This window comes from Lemur catta, chromosome 1, assembly GCF_020740605.2.
Source record: "Lemur catta isolate mLemCat1 chromosome 1, mLemCat1.pri, whole genome shotgun sequence".
In the NCBI taxonomy this organism is placed as follows: domain Eukaryota; kingdom Metazoa; phylum Chordata; class Mammalia; order Primates; family Lemuridae; genus Lemur; species Lemur catta.
This window is the reverse complement of record NC_059128.1, coordinates 25,938,395-25,955,889: the sequence shown is the minus strand read 5'-3', so window position 1 is coordinate 25,955,889 and position 17,495 is coordinate 25,938,395. Positions and strand designations below refer to the sequence as shown.

The following is a 17,495-nucleotide window of genomic DNA, read 5'->3' as shown; positions in this document are numbered from 1 at the left end:
TTGGGTACTCTACATGGAGCACACGAGGAAGACGCCCCCTAACCCGGAACCCCGATTGGCCACAGGCATGACCGAGGCCCCACCCCCCCTTACTGAGGAAAGTAAATAAGACCCTCCAAGAATTTTGCTGTGGCTCCGCCTCAACAACTGCGCGAGGGGCATGGCTATCATTAGGGGCGGGGCCAGGCAAAGATTGCCCTATGGGGCGGGGAAACAGAGGGGGCTGGAGTTGATGATAGGATTTCTCTTTGGGGGCGTGGCCTATGGATCCTCGCTTTCCCGCCGACGGTTGGTCACGTCACGTGACGTGGGTTGGAAGATGGCGTCTCCCACAGACGGTAAGAGCCGGCTTGGAGTTCCTTTACCTGCAATCTCCTTCTTTGCTTCCCTGAGAATGTCCACTCTCTGTCTGCTCTTCGAACTTACACTTCTTTCTTGGGCTCCTCTCCTTTCCCTTTCACTTCTTTTTTTTGAGATCCATCCCCGTTTCCAGCTCATCGGTTTTTCACGGCAGGTCCAGAGGTGCCCATTTCCCCGCTTTGTACCAGGCGGGTGGAGGAGGGCACCAGGGTAAAAGGAAGGGGGTCGCCTGGCCCTCCCTTGGCCCTGTTTGGGTGAGGCTAAGAATCAAAGAGGAGATACTGCTGGGAGAAAAGAGGTGCCTTACTGTGTAGCTTTTTCCTTCCCGGGGTGCCCCATTGAAGGATTGGTTCTCTTCTCATTGAGCGCCCGGATGGAAAGATACTCTCAAACCCTAGCAGAGGCTGGTGGCTGACTTCATCTCGGGACTGAACCACAAGAGAAACATGATTCTCTCCTGTTTCCTCTGTTTGGAACCGTTACCCTGGCAGCAAGAGAGGTGGGGGACCTTCTCGGCCCCTCGCCATGAGAGTCTCAAGGAAAATGAGAATTGAGCTTTTCAGTGTAGTCTAAGATGCAAGTCATCTCAGGTAGCAATTAGGTTGTTTTGTTATACCCATATGCTTTTGTGCTCGGTTTTTTTTGTTTGTTTGTTTGTTTGTTTTAGCAGAGTCTCGCTTTGTCGCCCTGGGTATAGTGCGGTGGTATATCATCATAGCTCACTGCAACCTCCTGGGCTCAAGCGATCCTTCTGCCTCAGCCTCCCTAGTAGCTGGGACCACAGGAGCACACCACGACGCCAGGCTAATTTTTGTATTTTTGGTAGAGACGGGCTCTCGCTCTCGCTCAGGCTGGTCTCTAACTCCTGAGCTCAAGCAGTCCTTCCCACATCTTCCCCCGCCACCCCCTCTCCGCCTCCTGCCTAGAGTGCTAGGTTTACAGGTGTGAGCCATCGCACCAGGCCAGGTTTCATTTTAGATGTCGCCTCCCAAAAAGGCTTTCACAGAACACAGTATCTGGAGTTGCCCTTCTCCACCATTATTTCACTATCTCTGTCTCTTCACTGTCAGCATAATCATTCTGTTAACTTTGTCCCTTTCATGCTAAATTATAAATTCCAAGTTGGTCTTGTTCATAGTTGGATTCCAGGGTTTAGCACAGTGCTTGGCAAGCAGTAGTCCTTCAATTAACATTTATTAAAAGTGATTACATGTATACAGAAATAATATATTACTTGATCTTAAGTTTTATGTTTAACTGAGTCTTAAGATTTTTTGTGCACAGGTACATACTGTATAAGAAATTATACATGTTCAGAGACAAAGGAAGTTCTTCTGCCTGAGTGATCTCTTGCTAAAATAGCCTTCTCTTACCAGAAAAAAAGGGCATTTTAAAAGTCAGTTAAAGGAGTGGGGAGTTATTGTTTAATGGGTACAGAGGTTCAGTTGGGAAGGGGAAAAAGTTCTGAAAATGATGTGATGATTGCACAGCGTTAATGTACTTAATGCCACTGAAACTTTAAAAATCATTAAAATGGTAAATTTTATGTTACATATTAATAGTATAAAATATAATATATTTCACCACAATAAAACTCAGCCAAGTTGTAGAAGTAATTATTAAAATTTTTAATTTATTATTAAGTTGTTTATAAGTTTTGGAGATATTTTTCCTTTTTTTTTCTAGATCAAAATTGAGAAGTTTTGAAGATTTAAGAGCTGTTTTCCTTGAGTTTCATTTTCCCCTGTCTTCTCTCAATTTATTTTCCTTTCTTTGGCCAGGGAGAGTACTAGACATGTATCTTTTTCCTTTGATCTTCTAGCTATCTCCATGGTCATTTTGTTTGTACTCGTCATTTTTAAAAGTTTTCATTCTAATTTTTTACAGAGTTTCACTTTTTTCCACCTAATCTTTTTTTTTTTTTTTTTTGAGAAAGAGTCTCACTCTGTTGCCCAGGCTAGAGTGCTGTGGCATCAGCCTAGCTCACAGCAACCTCAAACTCCTGGGCTCAAGCGATCCTCCTGCCTCAGCCTCCTGAGTAGCTGGGACTACAGGCATGCGCCACCATGCCTGGCTAATTTTTTTCTACATATTTTTAGTTGTCCAGCTAATTTCTTTCTATTTTTTTAGTAGAGACAGGGTCTCGCTCTTGCTCAGGCTGGTCTCAAACTCCTGAGGTCAAATGATCCGCCCACCTCGGCCTCCCAGAGTGCTAGGATTACAGGCAGGAGCCACTGCAGCCCGGCCCTTTTTTTCTTTTTAATCTGACAAAATCAAGTCAAGCACTTTGAACTTAAATTCAGCTTCTAAATAGATATTTCATTCTAAAATATTCCACTGCCTAGCTCTCTGACTTCTATTTTTAGTGTTCTACTTGTCACTGTCTTTAAAATTTACTTCAAATAATGTTGATTTGAAAATAAGTTTAGGGCATTTACTCTTTTGTCTTTTTTCATGCTAAATTTGCTGGAACTTCTTTGAAAAGGAGAAAATTGCAAGTCAAGTAAAGCCATCTAATTACTTAATTTATGACAGTAAGACTCACAGCAGAGTGATATCCCAGACTGTGGTATCATAAGGTCACCCATGTAGGTTTTGGATCCAGCTCCGCAATAAGTTTTTGTCATGCTTGAGCTTTCCTTCAGTAACATTTCTTGGGAATTTGAAATTGGTATTTTGGGTTATACACAGCTTTTCTTTGTTACCATGTTTGTATACATTAGTTAAGGCAATGTATTAGAGATGAGTTCTTTTTTTTTTTTTTTTTTTTTTTAATTTTTTAGAGATGGGGTCTTACTATGTTTCCCATGCTGGTCTCGAACTACTGGGCTCAAGCGATCCTCCTGCCTCCCTCCTGAGTAGCTGGGACTGTGGGCGCATGCCAATGTTGCTAGCTCAGAGTTGAGTTCTTTACCAATTAAAATGTCATTGGAAATTCCCTTGGAATATTTGGTAAAACAAATTCAGCTTAAAGAAAAGCACATGCTGGAAAATTTTACACATATGTATATTTTCTGGGGAGTGAGTCCATATCTTTTTTTCAGATTTCCAAAAAATGTGGCTTACCCAGAAAATGTTACAAACCACTGTTTATAGCGTTAAATGAACTAAGTTGTGCAACAGGTTAACATACTGAGCACACAGTAAATTACTCAACAAATGTTAGTATTGAGTACCTGCTGTGTGCAGGGGAAGAGTGGAGGGGAAATGGTATTGAAAAATTAGGCAGGGGCTGGATCATGTAGGACTTTTTTTATAGGGCATGGTAGATATACATTCACAGATTTACCTGGGAAGAAATTCTTTAAGCTGGAGAGTGACACGAACTGGTTGACATTTTTAAAAAATCAGTTCTGGTTACTTTGTAGAGAATAGATTTGGGAGTGAGGAGGGAAAAGGATAGAATGGGAGCTGGGAGGTCTGTTAAGAGGTTATTGAGGTAGTCCAAGAGAGAAGTGATGGTTCCTTGGATTAATTTGGTTTCAGGGTGTAATTTGCAGATAGAAACTACTAGATTTACTAATGGATTGGTTATGGAAGGGTGAAGGAAAAGGAAGCGTGAAGGATGACATCTAGGTTTTTGATTTGAGAACTGGGGTTCATGGAGGTGCTATTTCTTGAGATGGAGAAGACTGGGAGAGTATGGTTTTGAACATATAGGTTTAAGTGGTTTTTCATACATGTAAATGGAGAAAAATGTCAAGTAGCCACTTGGGCATATAGAAGTTCAGGGGAAAGGTTGGGGCTGGGAATATAAATATGGTGACATTGGCACATAGATAAAGGTAAATGCCATGGAACTAAATGAGGTAGAGAGTGGAGCCAGCCTGGCATAGAGCCTGAGTGGAGGGGGAGAATGAAGAAGGAAGAGTCAGTGAGGTAGAGGAAAGACCAGCGTGGTGGTTTCATAGAAGCTGGGAATAGTGTTTCAAGGAAAATGGTCAGTGTGTGCTGCAAAGAGGTAGTAAGAAGAGAGAACTGATAAGTGACCACCAGATCCAGCAACATAGGTCATAGATGACCTTGACAACAGCAGTTTCTGCGTATCTAGGAACAGAAGCCTGATTGTCAATAGATTAAGAAGAGAATGTGAAATGAGGAAGTGGAGACAACAGAATAGAAAACTCCAGAACTTTTGCAGTGAAGCAGGTGTGGAGGAGCTCGTGGGGTCAAGGAAGAGTTTTCTTTTTTTTAAAGCAAGGAAATTCTAGAGTAGGCTTGTTTTCTGTTCAACATGAACCTGTAAAGGGTAGAAACTGTTGGTATAAGAGAAAGGAGATTATTCAGGATGATGTCCTTGACAAAGCAAGAGAAGATGGCATACAGAGCCCTAGCAGGGAGTTTCTCTTTCATGGGAGCAGGAATACTTAATTAATTGTAATTGGAGGAAAGTACAGGAGTATGAATGAAGATGCAAATGGTTCATTAATACTCATTTTTGTTAACACCCCAATAAAATATCACTCCTGTTTTATAGATTGAAAGAGTGAGGTTTGGTGAGAGTGAATGATATATTTGTATTATACCATAGTGCAGTAGCATCAATAGTTATAGAACTCAAATCTCTAGACTTCCAGGTCAGTGTTCCAGTTTATGTTCTTTGAAATTGAAATGTCATAAAATATAAATTAACGTGTTTCATGTCTTCTTGGTTCATCCCGGTGTTTTGTCCTAGGAACAGATCTGGAAGCATCTTTGCTAAGTTTTGAAAAACTTGACCGTGCCTCACCAGATCTTTGGCCAGAACAATGTAAGTTTTGCTTTCTTTATATCAGAATCAATGCAGGAGAACCAGTACTCCTTGGGGAGATTTTTGAAGAGTTATCATTTAACGATTACAGTTTTTATTTTACTTCAAAGGGAAAAGACAAATCCAATGTTAAGAGTAGCTGTTTGATGTTTTAATTTTTTTCAGAACACAGTGTGGCTCAGGAAATAAAGAGCCTTTAAACAACACTTATTTTAAAAACTATATCTGTAATAAATTCAGGTAATAGTGAGATACATAAAGCATTTCCTTGCCTCCTTCTAGCACTTTTATAAAGTTAACCACTGTTAATAGTTTGTTACAAATCCTTTTGGCCTTTTTAATGCTTATATAGATAAGCAAATAAATTTATTTAAGTATAAAGAGGGGGTTTTTGGTTTATTTTTTATAATGATAGAGTCATACGTATAGGGTCTGTAGCTTAACTTACTCTACCTAGTAATTTATTAATGAATCTTTCCATCTTAGTACGTGTAGGTCTACTTCATTCTTTTAAATGTATTTTGTTGTATAATTATACTATAATTTATGTATTCACACTCTTTTTGGAAACCTAATTTATATCCAATTTTTGATTTTATGAACAATTTATTAATGAATATCCTTGCACATATATCTCACACTTGGTGTGAGAGTATCCATTTCCTCACATACTAGCCAATATTGGATGTTACTAATCTTACTAATTTTAGTTTGCCTTTCTTTTTTTTTAACAAGGTTGAACATTATTTCATTTTTATTTATTTATTTTTATTTTTTTTTATTTATTTTTTTTGAGACACAGTCTTGCTCTGTGGCCTGGGCTAAAGTGCCGTGGTGTCAGGCTAGCTCACAGCAACCTCAAACTCCTGGTCTCAAGCAATCCTCTGCCTCAGCCTCTGGTGTAGCTGGGACTACAGGCATGTGCCACCATGCCCGGCTCATTTTTTCTATATATTTTTAGTTGTCCAGCTAATTTCTTCCTATTTTTAGTAGAAATGGGGTCTCACTCTTGCTCAGGCTGGTCGTGAACTCCTGACCTTGAGCGATCCTCCCGCCTTGGCCTCCCAGAGTGCTAGGATTACAGGTGTGAGCCACCACGCCCGGCCTATTTCATTTTTAAATATCTGATTTTTATTTTTCTATTTTTTAATGTGATTCTTCCTGTGAGACATTTACATAAATAATTAGATTGATAGAACAGCATACCTAAAAAGGAAGTTTAAACTTTCTGGTAAGAGATATTGTAACTCACCACACTCCCAACCAGCTGACTCCTGGTCCTTAAAAATTGAGGCATTATTTTTTCTGAGATGCTTTTCCTGCCTCCTGGGTCTCATTTAGATTTTCATTTTTTTATCCTTCCATAGCACCAGGCATCTTTCTTGGATGCTTAAATGATAATATGGATACTGATTTATTCTCTCTCTTCTTCCAGACTATAAGTTCCTGAAGACAAGGCTGTTTGGTTATTATTTGAACCCTCTGTGCCTAAGCACTCAAATATTGAATGAATAATGTTGTTGTTTTTTTCTTTTTAGTACCAGGTGTTGCTGAATTTGCAGCTTCCTTCAAAAGTGTGAGTAATAAATAAGATTAAATACCTAATGAAGTTGATTGAAAGTTTTGTTCCTGAGTGAAAGCTCAAACCTCTCTAATTTCTTTATTTTCAGTAATAATGTCATAGCCTTCAAATAATTTTATAACTGCAGCCCTATAAATGTGTTTATATTGTCATCATGTTAATTGATGATTTTGCCTACCTCTGTCCAGATGCTCTATTTTGACATTTCAACCTTTGTCTATTAACCTTTGTTGTCAACTTGAAAGCTTTGTAAGGTGCAGCAGTTGAATTATTTAATGTAATACCCAAACCAGTATTCTTTTTGCCCAAACTATAATTTTGAAGCTTTTCTCTTTTGTTTATGTGGTTTGTTATGGCCTTAACTTACACCTCCTTAGAGGATTTTGAAATTTCTCGGTGCTCCATCAGAAACCTGAAGAAAGACATCCATTAGAGCTAGAGACTTCCACTTCCAGGGTGGCAGTCATTGTGCTTGATGCTCTAAATATGATGTATTCTCCCAACCAGGAAAATATGATAATAATACTAGCTAACACTGACATAGTGCTTACCGTGTGCCAGACACTGTTCTAAGTACTTTATTTATATTATTTAATCTTCACAAAACCATATGAGGTATAGGTACTATTATTATCATTCTCAGATAAGGAAATAGGCACAGACAGGTTAATAAGTTACCCGAGGTTATAGGCTATAAGTGGCAGAACCAGGCTTTGAACCCATTAGTCTGATTACTGGTATCCATACTCTTAACATCATTCTTATAAGCATTTGAGCCCAATGCTCAAAGCACTGAATAGTAGCAAAACTTGAAAGTCAAGTTACTTGCTCTAGTCCTAGTAAGTGAAGATCAGGATTGGAACACAGGTCTGTCTGATTTCAAAGCCCATGCTCTTTCTTTTATACTATGTCATTGGGGATTGTAGTATCACTTTCACAGTACTTTACTGTATGCTTACCATTCTCTATTCATTATTTAGAGCTAAAAGTGCTGAGTTTAATATTAAGGCCCCTTTGGGCCTGACGCTTTCAGTTCCCATGAGAGTATTTGTTCAGAGGGAGTCTGACTTTGTAGCCTCTTTGATTTGTTCAAGAGCTAAGTATGAATACTAGGCTGTGCTCCTTTAGTGTCCAGTAAGGCCTAATCTGAAGTGTGGATAGCATAAAGTTTTGGAGTCAGATACACCTGGATTTGAGTTCTGACTCTACTGCTTAATTATCTGTGACATGAGCAAGTTTCCTAACAGTTTTGAGCCTTAGTTTTCTCATGTGAAACTACCTTATAGAATTCCTAGTATAGAATGCCATAATGCAGGTAAAACACTGCGTAGTGTTTTAGGACATAATAAACAATACAGGGTGGCTATTATTATTATTAATTAATTAATTTTTTTAGAGATGGGGGTCTCACTCTGTCCTGCAGGCTTCAGTGCAGTGGCATGATCATAGCTCACTGCAGCCTCTAACTCTTGGGCTCAAGTTCTCCTTCCGCCTCACCCTCCTAGTAGCTGGAACTGCAGGCACATTACCATGATGCCCAGCAATTGTAAAAATTTTTTGTAGAGACAGGGTCTTGCTTTGTTGACCAGGCTAGTCTCGAACTCCTGGCCTCAAGTGATCCTCCTGCCTCAACCTCCCAAAGTGCTGGGATTACAGCCATTAGCCACTGCACCCAGCCAGGGTAGCTATTATTGTTAGATCAGCTTTTATCTAATAGATTGAGTAGACAGTGTATAATTTAATTTTCTTCCATTCTCACCTATACTTTTCAGTTTAGCTAATTATATTTGGTCACAACTAAATATTTTAAGTTATAAATATAAATAAGTATGATTTTTAAAAACACTTTATTAGAGTATGGTAGTTTTTAAAAATATTAAATATCTATACATTTTCCCTAGAAATATGACATACATATTATTTTGAATTTTGTTTGTAGGGTTTCAGGGATATCCTGGGACCCCAGGTTAAGATCCCCTGGTATAATCTTTTTCCCTACAGGGATAAAAATGGTGAGTTTGACTTAGGGCTGTCCAGGGGAAGCAGTATAGAGTAGTGGTTTCTGGACTCAGATTACCTGAGGTTTGGATGCTGGCTTCTCTAGCTGTGTGACGTGAGTCAAGTGATCTGTAATCTCCCCATACTTTGGTATTTTTATTTGAAAAATGGGGATAATAATACCTACTTTATAGAGTTGATTTGGAGGCAAATGGCATGATGCATGTAAAGTTTTTTGCTTGCCACATAGTTAGTACTGAGTAAATTTTAATTAAAAAGAGAAGGACTCCAAGCTGAAGTAATGTTTCCCAACCCTACCCTTACCTGCATGACAGAATCATCAGTGTACAAGTGTGGAGCTTTAGAAAAGTACATATGTAGAGTACCTTGCTTTATTCTCTCCACTGGATCCTTCCCTACCCTTGATATTCTAAATCAATACATCTGGGGTGTGGCCAAGGCATTTATATTTTTTTAAAGTTATGTAGGTGATTTTTTTTTTTTTTTTTTTGTGAGATAAGACAGGGTCTTGCTCTGTTGCCCAGACTGAAGTGCAGTGGCCCAGTCATAGCTCTCTCTAAGCTTGAACTCATAGGTGATTCTCATGTGCAACTGGTATTGAAAACTGCTAACTCAAAGCTATTCTAAGAATGGGCTATCTTTTGTAATTTTAAATTCACTTTCAGAAATGAGAAAACTTTTCTGGATATGGTGGCTCACATTTGTAGTCCCTGTACTTTAGGAGGCTGAAGTGGGAGGATCTCTTGAGGCCAGGAGTTCAAGACCAGCCTGGAGAACACAGCAAGACCATGACTGTGCAAAAAAAAAAATAAATTTTTTTTTTTTTGAGACAGAGTCTTGCTCTGTCACCCCAGCTAGAGTACAGTGGTGCAATCATAGCTCACTGTGACCTCAAACTCCTGGGCTCAAGCAGTCTTCCTGCCTCAGCCTCCTGAGCAGCTGGGACTACAGTTGTATACCACCATAACCAGCTAAGTTTTTCTATTTTTGGTAGAGGCGGGGTTTCACTCTTGCTCAGGCTGGTCTTGAATGCCTGACCTCAAGCTGTCCTCCTGCCTCGGCCTCCCAGAGTACTAGATTACAAGCGTGAGCCACTGCACCCAGCCCCCCAATTTTTTTTTAATTAGGCAGGCGTGGTAGTGTTTACCTGTAGGCCCAGCTACTTGGGAGGCTGAGGTGGAAGGAGTGCTTGAGCCTAGGAGTTCGAGGTTGCAGTGAGCTATGATCATGCCTCTGCTCTCCAGACTAGGCTACAGAGTGAGACCCTATTTCTAAAAAAAAAAAAAAACGATGGAAAGAAATGGGAAAACTTAAAATTCTAAGTTTTCTGAAACTTCTATAATTAAGAAATTTTAAGTGGTGACCAGTCTAGTCTTCTCTCACTTAAATTGAGGATTTTCTCATTCTTGATTTCTCCTGGAATCTTTTCCTCTGCCAGAGAATGTTACTAACTGACTAGTATTTCGAACAGTTCAGTTGGAGGCTTTCACCAGAACTGAATTTCAAGTAATTTCTGTTGTTGCTATACTAACTTGTTGTGCATGAATCAGTCACACCTAATAGTAGTAGTCATACCTAATTCTTCCAAGATCATTTCTCTGAGACTATCTTTAAAGATAAGCAGTGTTAGTTTACAAGGTAATTATTTTAGGCCAAGTCTGATCCTAGAGAAATCCAGGTTTTTGAAATTATATAAGCCTATTTTAATTCTTGTCCTTAGAAACTATAAAGACTGTACATGATTTGGAAAGAGGAGTGTACCAAACAACGGCCAAAGAAAAGTCATCCATTCTATGCCTTCTCTTTTACCTGGTCACTCAGAAATATAATGTTATCAGCTATGATTGTTGTGGCTTATCGCCTCACATCATTTTTTTTTTTTTTTTTTGAGACAGAGTCTCGCTTTGTTGCCCAGGCTAGAGTGAGTGCCGTGGCATCAGCCTAGCTCACAGCAACCTCAAACTCCTGGGCTTAAGTGATCCTACTGCCTCAGCCTCCCGAGTAGCTGGGACTACAGGCATACGCCACCATGGCCGGCTAATTTTTCTATATATATTTTTAGTTGGCCAGATAATTTCATTCTATTTTTAGTAGAGACGGGGTCTCGCTCTTGCTCAGGCTGGTCTCGAACTCCTGACCTCGAGTGATCCACCCGCCTCGGCCTCCCAGAGTGCTAGGATTCCAGGCGAGAGCCACCGTGCCCAGCCCTCACATCATTTTTATCCATGTATTCACCATAGTCTACTTTCCTTTCCACATACATTTGAGACCTCTTTTTCACATCCTAATATGTCATATATCTGAGGCCTAGCTGGAGTAAAGATACTCTGTTGTCCTTTGACTGACATCACCCATTTGGTATACTTCACTGTCCCCTGGTCATCACATCTTATTTGTTGATAGAGAAAATATTGTGACTGGATTTTTTTCCTTTCACCTGTCTCATGACAGGGTCCTGACCCACTTGCCCAAGTAACTGCACACAATTCAGAGATCTTTCAAGAATCAAAGTGCTAGCTGTATCAGATTCGTGTCTTACAAACTGGTGAAGTAGCTGTAATACAGGGCTGTGAAGTGTAGCTTCTGTTTTCTTTTCTTACAATCTAATCTTTAGACTCTTCCTGTTGTTCTAGGCTAGGCAGCAGCCTCCAGCCAGAAGATCACTTCTGGGGCACTAACATTTCATGTAAGAAGAAAGAATAGGGTCTCTTTACTGTATCTGAATGGATATATTCTTATTTTCTGACAGCCTATTACTAGCTCTCCACCCAAATGGATGGCTGAGATAGAACGTGATGATATTGACATGTTGAAAGGTAAGCAGTGCTAGTGAACTCTAACTTTTAACTAAATATTTATGCTCTTCCACAAACCACCTTTCCAGTTTTTCTCCTACTAGTCCGTTACTTATTGGCTTCAAACTACCCACCCACATCACCCTCCTTATAGTTTTTCATATCTGGAATGACTTTCTCTAATTTTGCCATGTGTAGAAATCTTGCCAGTTCAAGACTCAAGTCACTATTGAATTCTGCTGCTAAATTCTTTTAATATTAATTTTGTATATAATGCAATTATTGGGAATAAAAAATTTTTGTATAACATTTACAGTTAACAAAAAGTTCTAACATCACCTTTCTCATTTAATTCTCATAAAGGTCTTGTGAGTTAGGTGTGATGATATCCAAGGTTCAGAAGTTAACTTAACCAAGATATGTTAGAAAGAGTTAAAATCTTAACTGTGATCTTTTATTTTAAGTCTAGTTTCTTTCCACTATAACACAAGTGCCTTAGTTAGGATTTACTGCCATATATTGTTGTCAGTACTATTTATGACAACGCCTTAATGGGTTGAGACCTGTTTTTTATTTCTTTCTATCCCATCAATTTCTTCCATAAAGAATACTATAAGTAGTGAATATTGTTGTTTGACAAATGATTTGGAACTCAATCACAAAGTGGAAATTCAAATTAAAAAACATTAATTTTCCATGATTTTGCTCTACTTTATTTATTTATTTTATCATCTTCCTGGTGATAAGATTCATGATGGTTGTGAAGTAATAGACTGAAATTAAGGTAAAAACCTGGGATTCTTGAGCAGTTAAGCCCCAGAACAGATCGAGAAAGTCCATGTATGCTGAGTATAGATAATGATGGCGGTGTGATAAATGGGAGAAAAAAAACACCTATATTTGATTTTAGAAGTAATTCATTGTTCTGCATGAAATGCTTAAATGCAGATCCCCTCTTCCAACCTGGGAAAAATTAAGTCTCAAGGGCATTTCAGGTTCATTGTTTTAATGTTCCAAACAGACATTTATATAATATCCCATCAGCACGTATTTCCTAAGGAAACTTTAGATTTTTAGTGAAGGATCATAGCATTATGTTTTATGCTAACTGACCTGTGTCTTAAACCCACAAGAGATTGGGTACTATTTAGATGAAAATCTAGGAAAGTAAGTTTTTATTTTCAGTATACTCTTTTTACTTGGTTAACTTAAAAATTTTTATAGGTATTTGATTTGAAGGGAAAGTTTAGATTTATATTTAGTCTTTGTTTTCTAAACTTAGGGAAATGAGGAACAGTAAGTGTTTTGTTGCTATTTTATTGTTAATTGAAATAATGGGTCCTCTGGTGTGTACTGAGATTTGGAAAAAAAAAAATGGGGACTTAAAAATGACAGTGGAGACAATGTCCATTTTGCAAAATAGAAATCCTATGCAAGGCTTTCTCAATGCTATGTCAAATCACAAAGTTTCATATTTTAATAGTGTGTCCCTTTTGTATGATAGTCAAAATGAATGTTATAAGAAGATCCTTGGGATGAAACACTTAATTTGTTATTGTATTTATGCTAACTCTTTTCTCATTAAATGGATAAGCTCATCTGAGGCATTTTGCAGTAGTGGAAAAATTCCGACTGTGTATGTGTGTAAGATTGGGGGAAAAAAGATAAGGATCCATTTTCTACTTATTCAGTAGGAATTAAGCTTGAAAACTTATATAACAAGGATTCCCAACCCAAATAAGTTGTTACTAGAGAATACTGGAAAGAAGTGGTATTGAAATAAATAATTCTATTTCAGAACTGGGGAGCCTCACCACGGCTAATTTGATGGAGAAGGTACGAGGCTTACAGAACCTGGCCTACCAGCTGGGGCTGGATGAGTGTGAGTACCCAGATCATAATATTTATTCAGGGTTACATGCTGTGTATTTCAGGATGAGTTTAGAAAGTATCTTTAGGGAGAAGATAAGTGTTTTGAAGGTAAGAGGTCAATGTAATCTAAATTGTGCCTTTTATGATAGAGCATCCTGGAATAATTACAGTTTTAAGCAATAGAATGTCAACTCAAACTAGAGTAAGCAGAAGGGAGACTTTGTTAGTTCACATAAATTAAAAGTCTAGGGGTAGAAATAGCTTTGAGGATATCTAGATCCATGACACTTAATGATGTCATTGGGATATACTGTTTAGTTTTTGTTTGTTTTAAATTTAAGTAGAGAGTTTATTTGGGACAAGCTTGAGGATTGCAGCCTGAGAGCACAGATTGAAGTTGTCCTGAATAAACATTCCTGGGTGCTATTGTTCTTGCTTTTGTTTTGCATCTCAGGGCTTTGCTGCACTCATGCATTAGTCTTCTATTCTTTGCTGCTGCAGGTTGCTTTTTCTTAGCACTGGGGAAGGTGGCCAAAAGGAGCTCCAGTTAATGTGTCTTTAAATCTCATTATCTCAAAGGAAGAAAGAATATCTTTTCTGAATATTCCAAAAGAGAGTTCCTGAGGAAGACTCTGTCTGTCCTATCTCAGCTCACCTATTCATTCTTGAACCAGTCCTTTAGCCAGCTTGCATGGAGCACTCTGATGGACTGGGCCTGGGTCCTGGATGCAGATGCAGATTAAAGGGGTTGCTCTGACCCAAATCACATGGAATGGGAAGGATGGATTAGTGTCCCAAAGGAAGGGATATATGATAGACCAAGAACATACCTTTTACCCTGAATAACGCTTTAAAATTTCTCATGTATGTATGTCTGTTCTTTATTCTTTTTAGTTTAAATTATTTCTTTATAAATTGTGTCCCCTCCACTGCATTCATTAGAAAACTGGAAAAGGTCGCTTGACATTCTGCTGTGCTGAAGAAGAAAAATAGAAAAAAAATAAAACTGGAAAAGGAATTGTAGAAAATTCTCACTTTGTAATTGAAAGAAGAGAAACTCAAATATAGCGGTTAGAACCTTGTTCTCAAGGGTTCTTCCTGAAACCTTTATAAATCCACAATTTTGAGAGTACTTCTATAATTTATAATTTTCTTCAAAAATACAGGTTTTGCACTGATTGGAACAATCCCAAAAATAGTTTCATAAGTTGTTTTTCTTGTTTCATTAGAGCGTATAGAGCTTGTAGTGAATTTGTTCACATTGTTGATTTTACTGCCAAATTCAACATTTCAATTTAAAATTTAATTTTAAATTTAAAATTTTTTACTAACAGTCATCACTTCCTTAGCCCTCTTTATTCTTTATTTTCTTTTTTTTTTCTTTCTTTCTTTTTTTTTTCTTTCTTTCTCTTTTTCTTGTTTTTCTGAGACAAGGTCTTGCTTGTTGCCCAGACTAGAGTACAGTGGCGTTGTCATAGCTCACTGCAACCTCAAACACCTGGGCTTTCTTATAGTCCAAGCCTCCTGATTAGTTAGGACTACAGGTATGAGCCACTGCCCCCAGCCTTAAATCTTTTTTATCTGTCAGAGTTCCACCTACATTTTATTTTCCCTTGTTGTTTATTAAACCTAGTCATTTGTTCTGTAGATTTTCCAAATTCTGGATTTTGTCGATTACATGCATGTGGTCATGCTTAACATGTTTGTCTATCCCTTTTTATTTCCTGATAGTTAGATCTAGAAGCTTGCATAGATACAGGCTTTATTTTTTATTTTTGGCAAGAATATTTCATAGGTGGTATTGTGTACATCCATAAGAGGGTACATTATGTCTGCCATCTCTCTTTTGGTGATATTAAAGTTAATAGTTGGTAAAGGTATTGTCAGTCTGATCTATTCATTGTAAAATTCTTCATCAGCCCTATACCCAGGGTAGTGGTTTTTGATTGCTGTCTAGATCTACTATTTTGTTATAGGTTGCAAGATAATGATATTCTAATTGTGCTATTCCTTCTTATTGGCTAGAATTTCTTTATAAAGGACTTTATCTTATCACCTATTTGGTCACTTTGAAAACTTTCCTACTAGAATGACAAGGTAAATGATTCTTTTTCTTTATTTATTGGTTTTTAGAATAATGAGTCAGTTCCCTAAGCATCAGTAAAGTCTATTTTAATGGCTTTCCACACAATCAAAAACTTGTGTGTTTTTTTTTTAATTCACACAATTAAAGCCACTATTACTGTTAAATGTTTATGTTTCTAAAAACTTAACACTTTGGAAGGTGGGGATTTGAAGTCATCTAACTCAGCCACCTTCAGCACTGAACCAAAACTGTACAGGAGTAATGCTTATTTCTGCCAGAGTCCCATGAGCACAGCTGAGATTTTTCAGAATTATTTTATAGTTCAAAATTCAGCCTTTTGATTTCTGTTGTAGTGCTTTGGAACTGATTACCATTTTCTAGGACCATATCGAATTTAGCTGACATAAAGAAAATAGTTTTTAAATTTAGAATTGGAATTACATTGAATATATTGGACTTCTTGGATACAGTCTCTTTTTGTTTTATTGTGTGTAGTGTATTTGCATAAAAATAAGATTTTTTTTGTCCTTACAGATTATTCATCTGCTCTAGGGGTTGGCTTTTACTTGACACCCTAATCTGGTGTTTCGATGTCTCAATCCTCTTTCCTGCATTAATTGAGGGGATGACATGGATGAAAAATAACCAGTAGGAATTGATGAATCCCCAAGGACTAGTGATCCTGTTTTCATGCAAATATCTGCACTGATAAAGATGATGGAAAGAAAAAAAATGCAAAAAATATTTGTCTTCAAAACATGATTGTTTCTCACTTCCCAAGAGCATTGTTAAATGTTAATGTAGAAATCATATGAACCTTCTAGGGCTAATAGTAACTAGGTTGTGTCTTTTGGGAGATGAACCCTACCCTTCTATTTAGTACCTGGTTATGATGCCTCAGATAACCTTTTTGTTGTTCACATTTTGGAATGCAATAATTTTTTTTTTTTTTTTTTTTTTTTTTGAGATAGGGTCTTGCTCTGTCACTCAGGTTGGAGTGCAGTGGTGCAATCATAGCTCACTGTAACCTCAAACTCCTGGCTCAAGAAATCCTCCTGCCTCAGCCTCTCGAGTAGCTGGGACTACATGCGTGTGCCACTGCACCTGGCTAATGCACTAACTTTTCTTATAGAGGTAATTATAGCTTCTCAGATGATCAGGGCCCTTTGGCTTGATTTGGGCAGTTAATTTATATGAAATTCCCTTGAAACATCTAGAAATACAAAAAAATGATAAAACTCTGCATTAACATATAAAGAATTTAATTTCTATTTCCATCTGGGTTCAGAGTCTTTCCTCTCTTACTAGAACTATATTGCAGTCACTTTCTAACTGGTATCCCTGCCTCTCACCTATCCCATTCCAGTCCATCTTATTTACTATTGCCTGATTGATTTTTCTGAAGTACCATTTACTTCTGTATGTCCTTTACTTATAAGTCATTGGGAGTACTTTATTATCCATAAGATAAAATTCAGACTCCTTAGCATGGCATTCAGAATCTCTATGCTTTAGCTCTAGCCTAATCTCTGTCCTTTGTTACTGACTTCTCCCCTACCAGAACACCATGCATTATCCCCATCTGAAACACTCACTCTTTCTGGAACACTTTCCCATCCTCTTAGTTATGTTCATACTATTTCTTTTTCTCCATCAGCCTTTCCTTTTCATCCGTGATCTAGAAAGTGAACTCTCTCTCCTGGCCTCTCAAATTGCTCCTAGAGCAGTTTATCTGTTTCATTTCTAAAGCACTTTTACCATTCTTGGTATATGTCTTATCCTTTGGATCTATTATAATTTTTTAAGGTTAAGAACTTCTTAGATAGCCTTTGTAGCCCATAGAGTACTGGGCATATTGCAAGTGTTCAGTGTGTATTTTCTGATTGCCTGAATGATCAACAGTTGATTCCTTGAGATGAAATGACATCACTGCTCTATAGCCTGGGCTATATACAGAATCGTTATTTGTAAATAAAGATAGTTTTACATCTTCATATCTTCATTTCCAATCTGTATGCCCTTTTTTTTTTT

The 17,495-nt window shown here is 37.9% G+C and overlaps 1 protein-coding gene and 1 pseudogene across 2 annotated transcripts in view; one reads left to right on the top strand and one right to left on the bottom strand.

Moving 5' to 3' along the window:
* The first annotated feature begins 148 nt into the window (after nucleotides 1-148).
* The window catches only part of LIN52 (lin-52 DREAM MuvB core complex component), a 96,047-nt gene continuing 78,700 nt past the window's right edge, over nucleotides 149-17,495 (top strand). Inside the window, exons 1-5 of one of the 2 annotated variants that reach the window (XM_045563991.1) lie at nucleotides 149-338; nucleotides 5,036-5,110; nucleotides 6,649-6,686; nucleotides 11,461-11,527; nucleotides 13,305-13,388. In XM_045563991.1, coding sequence (XP_045419947.1) covers nucleotides 161-338; nucleotides 5,036-5,110; nucleotides 6,649-6,686; nucleotides 11,461-11,527; nucleotides 13,305-13,388 — 442 coding nt within the window. In that variant the 5' untranslated portion in view covers nucleotides 149-160. The remainder of the gene's footprint in view (nucleotides 339-5,035; nucleotides 5,111-6,648; nucleotides 6,687-11,460; nucleotides 11,528-13,304; nucleotides 13,389-17,495) is intronic. The other variant, XM_045563992.1, reaches the window with a different exon arrangement.
* LOC123642912 lies at nucleotides 10,503-11,392 on the bottom strand (annotated as a pseudogene).